Here is a 7,142-nt window from a genome sequence, read left to right as displayed (position 1 = left end):
TATTGAGAGTGAGATTAAAATAGAGTTCATTATACAATAGTATTATAGTTATAAAAATATAATTGTTCTTGTCAAATTGTTGGGAATTCGAAAATGCAAGCCTCGTTTGTTTTCACAAATAAGATAAAATGAATTGAGATAAAAATTAAAAATTAAATAAAATATTATTAGAATATTATTTTTTAATATTATTATTGTTTTAGAATTTGAAATTTTTGAATTATTTATTATATTTTGTATAAAAATTTTAAAAATTGTGATAAAAAAATAAGATGAGTTAAGACCACTTCTCAATCCAAACGGGGCCATATATGTTGTCTGATTATTCTCTGCTCCCCAAAGGGACTTCTTCAAATATCTTTGAAGTTCAAATGGGTGCTGGAAGGATCACATATGCACAAACTCACACTTTTCAATCCTCTACCAAACTCGTAGCTCTGATTATTTGGTATCATTTCTGCCAAAAGGTGTGGAAAATAGAAGAACAGGATGATTATGAGATCTTAAAGAGGTTATAGCTTTGGGTCTGCTTTGCGATGCCAAGAATTGCTCAATTCTTTCGCTCTATGTGAAGAAGTTGAAATCAGACATTTCTGCTCAATTTGACTTGAAAATTTGAATCTGATATCATCCCATTGATTCTCAAGTTACCGAACTGATGTGCTTTGGAGGTGTGGTACCATGTTTATGTTTGTCAGGATGAAACAATGCTAGGAAATCTGATATCATTTTATCCTGCCAATCACACAGTGCTCCCCGATGCTGCCCATTTCAGTTGACAAAAAGATGGAGAGAATCTTCTTTGCAGTTATTTTTCTTTTCAGATAATGTAGATTTTCATTCACATCAATCATCGTGAAACCAGTACCCTTTGTACAAAAGATAGAATAAAAGGTGGATAATTATCGATCCACACTTGCTCCAATGACGGGGGAATCATTTCTTGGTTACCTTCCCTTTGAACATAGACAGCATGCCACATATTATCATCAGCATCAACTTTGTATCATCCGCCACCTGATCATAGCAAGCCCTGTTTTCCTCCATAGAGAAGGATTCAAAGTTCATGAAGAACATTGTCGAGATGCAAACCGTACGATCAGAAGGACAGTGAACAATGCAAAATAAGGAAGTGATTGTTCCCCGACCTGGCATCTAGAGAAAGGTTTCTATAATTTATTGTGTTCAGACATGCGTAGCAAATAGGCTCAGTAAAATTGATCAGGTAACCAGTACTTTGCAATACCTTTATGCACATAGATTCCAAGAATGTTGTAAAGATACAGATCTGTACATCCAATGTCGCAAAAGTTGAAACCCAAATTAAAATCTACACAATTGCAAGGATCCATAAAAACTGACTGAATAAGACAGCACTTGATGCAGGTTACAAGGAGATTGTCCATTGAAGTTAGTAAAAGCTTGACGTGATGGCACTGTCATTGTTGATTCCATGTTTTTCCCAATCAAGCTGGCAACGGTTCCTCCATGACTGTGTTTCAAGCATTTATAGTTAGAAAATTGAAGAGAGAGAGAGAGAGAGAGAGAGAGAGAGAGAGAGAGAGACCTTTCCTCTTCGTGGATACTTCAGCATCATCAGCAACCACTTCAGGTGCAACTGGTGCTTTGGTCGGCACGTCTGGAAGGTCCAACTTCTCATCACGTTCTTCAGGAGATTGTATTGAAGTGGGAACATCAGGCAGATCTTGAAGGTTGATCTTAACACAGGAAGGGTTTAATGGTGCAAGGCAATGGCAATGCAAACATACAAAGTAAAAATTAGAAATGGACAAAAACTCAAAGCTCAACAGCTGTCTACTGGATTTAGCATAGAAAAAAAAAGTGAATCGTCCAAGTAGGGAAAAGAAAAAAACCACTGAACAGAAACAAAGACATTAATTTACGCAACTTACATAAAGGAAAATTAGAAATGGACAAAATAATCAATATCGTAATGGTTATATCAACATTAACAAATTCAGGCAAGAAATGAACCGGTTATTTGAATAGAAAAATTATATACCTGGCTTTCCAAGTTCTCAAATTCCGCCAATACTTCTTCTTCATCTTCTGCTGATAATTTCTCCCCCAATATGGCATTAATTTCCTTCATAAGAAACGCGGAAGCAAACATTTGAGAGATATTGATTAAAATTTCAAACAATTCGAAGATGGAGTATTAACTATTAAGTTTGGGATTTTTTTTTTTTTTTCCCTTTACAAGAAGCTGGACAAAGTAGCATGTAGAACAAAGATGGTCAATCTATAAAAAGTGAATTTTTTTTGTTAGTCTCCAAAAAGAGAAACATGAAAGAGCAAACACAGCGCACATTATAAGCATTATAAGGGAATACTTATAATGCTATAAGCGTTCCCTGCTACCACTGATCAAAAAAGGGAATGCAAAGAGGGAGACCTATACAGACGATTTTAATCATGTGGCCTAATCTTGGTTTATAGCACACTTATTCTGAAATCTGAACTCTAGCTTATATAACCATTGCTATGTAAAAAAGAAAAAAAGAAAGAAATAAATGTTTGATGCTCGGGTGACCTATTCCATTTCAAAGATGTTACAGCTGCAATTTTATCTCAAATAAAGGAAGAGAGAGAGAGAGAGAGAGAGAGAGAGAGAGAGAGAGAGAATTTCCAAAATAATTATATTCAACACCTCAACCCATGTAAACAAGCAGTCCTTCAATCTCACAGAGCTAAATTAGCAGAAGAATCTAAACAGATTACTAAACCTCTTTTAAGATGATGGAAAAATGTTTCTCAACGGTCAGTGATATATGCTTTTCAGAATCTACCAGGCCGAAAATTAAGCAATATGCCGGTCTTGACCATGCATTAAAAGAGAAACAAAAAATATAAGAGGCTTACATCTTGATAAGCTTTCGCTTCAGCAGTATCATCCACTAGTTTTTGAACATCCTCCAGGTTGATCTCACTTTGAATAGCTTTAATTGCATTATTACCAGCCTTCAAACTATCAAAAACAGCTTTCTGCTTGCTTGCCAGTTCGATATCTGCCAACTGAATTAAAATGTGAGGTAGAGTATCTAAAAGTTCTCTCAAAGAACACAATCACATAAAACTTGTAGGCAAGTTTGAGGATAGTTGCAATAGATAAAAGCCAGTCATTCATTTAAGTTGGAGAAAAAATTTAACAACTACTGAGGATTGTTGGGCTGAAAAGGCAAAGGGAGAGAAAAGGGGAGAGAGGGGAAACAGCTGAAAAAGCATCTGAATCAGTGGAGTACTCCTGGGTTGAACAGCTGCCGAGGAGAAAACTAAAGGAGAAAAAAAAAAGGAAAGAGGGAAGACAAAAATTTGAATAGAAGAAGCTGCATGTTGGTATAATTACTTGTTGCTCAACATTAATAAGCCAGGCATCAACTTGCTTCAATAATTCTTCTTGTGCTTTTTTCTTCTTCAATGCTAACAAGGCTCTTTCCTTTTTCTTTTCACGAATCAAGTCTCTTGCAGCTTGCTTTTCCGCTTCAATGACTGCATCAAGCTGAAAATGGTAGATCACAGATGGAAGCAACATATGGACTCAGTTAAATGAATATGCGTATGAGTTCAAAATATAACTTCATTGCCACTTATTGAAACTAAACTAGTGATGATTTTAAATTCTGCTTATCATTCTGCAGAATTTCATTTGCCAAGCTGGTTTGATTGAACTAAAGTGATTGAATGATATTTATGTCCAGAAATAATAAATAAATAAGGCACTAGATAAATAAATATAGGACATCGCACACGGTGAAAGAACCAAACACCTATACATAACGAGCTGCAATGAAGAGTGAGCACAGACTAACAAGTCCAGAGTTCAAAGAAACGCATGCATGCCAATGCATACATATCTACAAGTCAGTGATGTTTTAGTTGTCACTGTTTTATTCCGCAATTAAGTAATATAATAAAAATGTCATAAACCCTTGGTATACAAGCCAGTCTTAAAGTGAACAGGCCTCGTGGAAGCTAATCATGAAGTGAAAGCATAAGCATATCGTGTGCCCAATCTAAGTAAAGCGCACATCTTTGAAATACATGTCAAGTCATTCTTTTTCAGGTCCGAATAATCTAGGGACCAAATTAATAAGATATGGACAAACTTTTATTGGACCTAATCAGTCTCGATTAATAAGGAAGAAGGGTGATGACTCCAACTGCTAAAGGGCATCTGTCTGAGAATCAAGACTCCCATACAAGTTTTCTCTAATACAACAGCAAAGTGTTCCTCGTATTTCCCAACAAAAGAAATAGTAAAACTAATGCATAATCTATCACTTCTCTTAATGCCTGATGCTTCCTCGTATAATTGCTCCTTTGTTTCTCCCCTAAGAACTTACAATATTTAGAGAGTCGATCGTGTCAGGCGCTTTCTCCCGCCAACCAAAATCCCTCATTTCCTTCATTTTTTTTTCCCTTTCGGTCTTCCTAAAATCCGCGTACGAGAAACAAATAGAAAACCAGGAGAATTCCCCAAAACTAACATAACTTCGATAAATTCAGAGTTATGAACTTCAAAAAGAACAAAGTGGAAGGTATTAGAGGGAGGAGAGGGCGGGACCTGTTGTTGATATTGGGCGAGCTTACGTCGCTGGGTCTTGAGGGAAAGAATCGCTCGATCGACGTCAGTGATCTTGGGCTTCTTCACGAATAGATTACCCATCTCTTCCAAACTGGGATTTTGATTTTCCTTCTGTCGTTCTGGTTGAGAGAAATTATTCTCCCTTCCGTCTCCGACACTTCGGAGGAGCTGTTACTTATGAATAGTCCACTGGGCCCACTTCAAGCAAGTCGCATTGTCATTTAAAATTATAAAAATTTCATTTATAGTTATTTTTACGTCTATTTTTACATTTTATTGATATTATTAATTGTATATTAAAATAAATTAATATATTCAATCACATTAATGAAATACATAATGAATACAAACAAGTAATTGTACATAATATTATTCTTAAAACAGTTCCTCTTCGGAACGGTCATGTTGTTCTCAACACTTAAACAGCAACCAATAACAGCCTGACACGTCAGTGGGCTTCATCTTAATTCCATGCAGCACACGACAGGAGATAGCACAATAGAATTTGGTTTGTAAAAATAGAGGGAAAATCGTTCCTGGTTCCCTCAACGCCGCAGCCTTCACTCACGTCGTCCGTCACACTGCAGCTCGTCGCAACCTCCAGTTCAGGTGTCGCAGCCTCCAGTTCAGGCCGTCGCAACCTCCACCTCAGCCCGTCTCTTAGACCCTCTAGAAAAGTTACCCAGAGACAAGCCTCGACACACTCACTGACATGCCTAGTCGGCCCCCATGGTGAGCCAGCAGCATGCCATGGCAATCCCACGGACCAGACCAGCCAGCTAGCGCCATGGCCCATGCCATGGGCCATTTTCAGCACCGGCTAGCACCAGTCAGGCCGTGGGTCCCACATGAGCCCCACAGCCAGAATTTTATCAGCATTTTATTATTTTAATAAAACCATCTAGTATTTATATATTTCATTATTTTCTTGTTTTAGTACAATTAGGAATTAATTCCTTAGGCTAGTGTTATTAGGAATTAATTCATTTTTAGGATTTATTTCCTTGTTCAAGCACCATTAGGACTCTCCCCTTGTAAGCATATATAAAGGCCACCCTAGTCCCATCTTTCATTATCTTTTGACAAATTTCCTTTGTGGTTGGCTTATTTGTTCTTGAGATCTCCTTCGGTGCTTGGCACTTGGGCTATTTGGGTGCAACTCGTGTGAATCCCAAATAGAGATTCAACACCTTGACGTTTGTGGACGGGTGTTGTTCATCTATCAATCTATGAGCAAGTTTGTTTCTCTTTTCCATTATTGAGTTTCAATCTTGTTATTTACTTGTCATTTGCATTACTCTTTTTGCACTTAACATTATATCACACGCCCCATATCATCCCAACACACTAGATCTACTTTGTCAAGTAGATCTAGCCTTGTTAGATTATTCCCTTCATATTTCCTTCACTTCCATATCATTCCATCACCATATTATCATCCATATACCTTTCATAATCCTAGATCTAAACCCCTTTCATCATAAAGCCCTAGATCTACACTAGATCTAGTGCCTCCATATTCCATACCATAAACCCTAGCCTCCATAAGGATTTCCTATATTTTAGGAAACCTTAAACCCTAGCCTCACTTGCATAATCACCATAATACCACCCAAGGGGCGCTTACCATAGCCTAATCACACCATTCGGCCATCATCATACCATACCATACCATCATCATCCCATACACCATACCATCCCACCAAGATCCAATTCACAAACCACAAACACCCATCATCCATATTCACCAAATCTCATCACACAAGTCTAGACTCAAATAAGAAGGCAAGCAAGAAAGATAGGCTCATCGGTCATAGTTGGGTAAAGCGGATCTAGAGAACCATAGTGTTTAGGGACTAGACCGAGGTCCCTAACAGTAATTGGTGCTTTCATTGAGAGGCTTGCCTATTTCATTAAGGCTAGCCTCTTTTCATTGATAGTCTTGCCCATTTCATTGTGAGCATTGCTTTGTTCGGAGATCAAGAGAAGTCCTTACCATGCAAGAGAGTGCAACGGGGCCCGAGAGGCCAAGTGGTTCCCATAGGGACCGAATTGAAGTACTAGAAGGATAAAGTACACGGATCCATAGCGTCCTTGATGAGGTCATGACTGTTTTGGCCGAATTAAGGATGGCCATGAATGTGAGCAACTGGAACAATGAAGAGAATAGAAGGGCCATTGAAAGTTTGAAGAGAGAAAGGCATGAAGACATAGATAGAATTGAAAGGAGACTAGCCGAAGGGCGTGGCCAAGGGCCACCACCTCAGCCCAATGAACCAAGGCACGATGCCTTTGTTGATGGGGTTGAGACAAGTGTTACCGAGTCCATGCAAGAGCCACAAAGAGGTGAGTTTCGAAGAGGTGGTCGTGTTGAGAATGACCATGTGGCAGTTCAAAGGTGGATCCTAAATCCACTACATCACACTAGATCCCCTAGTGTGAGAGAAGAACCACAATATGTGAGATTTCAAGGGCCACAAAGAGAAGAAGAACATGAGGCCACATATGCTCATGAGAGAGAGAGGCCTTACGACCG

General features: G+C 38.3%; 1 protein-coding gene across 1 annotated transcript; it reads right to left on the bottom strand.

Moving 5' to 3' along the window:
- Positions 1 to 1,217: 1,217 nt before the first annotated feature.
- LOC122307524 (vacuolar protein sorting-associated protein 20 homolog 2-like) lies at positions 1,218 to 4,794 on the bottom strand. Its single transcript, XM_043120444.1, has 6 exons — positions 4,586 to 4,794; positions 3,368 to 3,520; positions 2,884 to 3,036; positions 2,024 to 2,107; positions 1,568 to 1,718; positions 1,218 to 1,492 (listed from the first exon to the last, which is right to left on the bottom strand). The coding sequence occupies exons 1-6, from the start codon at positions 4,685 to 4,687 to the stop codon at positions 1,467 to 1,469; spliced, it is 669 nt and encodes a 222-aa protein (XP_042976378.1). The 5' UTR covers positions 4,688 to 4,794; the 3' UTR covers positions 1,218 to 1,466.
- Positions 4,795 to 7,142: the final 2,348 nt, after the last annotated feature.

The sequence above is a fragment of the Carya illinoinensis genome, chromosome 4, assembly GCF_018687715.1.
Source record: "Carya illinoinensis cultivar Pawnee chromosome 4, C.illinoinensisPawnee_v1, whole genome shotgun sequence".
NCBI classification, from domain to species: domain Eukaryota; kingdom Viridiplantae; phylum Streptophyta; class Magnoliopsida; order Fagales; family Juglandaceae; genus Carya; species Carya illinoinensis.
The sequence above is the reverse complement of the archived record's forward strand: the minus strand, read 5'-3'. Positions and strand labels throughout refer to the sequence as shown.

What these genes read in the sequence shown, in the direction of transcription:
- LOC122307524 (XM_043120444.1), bottom strand. Translation starts at nt 4,687, where the DNA reads ATGGGTAATCTATTCGTGAAGAAGCCCAAGATCACTGACGTCGATCGA. An exon ending in TTATTAATGTTGAGCAACAA is followed by an intron (nt 3,037 to 3,367) that starts GTAATTATACCA and finishes ATTTTAATTCAG; the next exon opens with TTGGCAGATATCGAACTGGC. An exon ending in AAGCGAAAGCTTATCAAGAT is followed by an intron (nt 2,108 to 2,883) that starts GTAAGCCTCTTA and finishes TTTCTTATGAAG; the next exon opens with GAAATTAATGCCATATTGGG.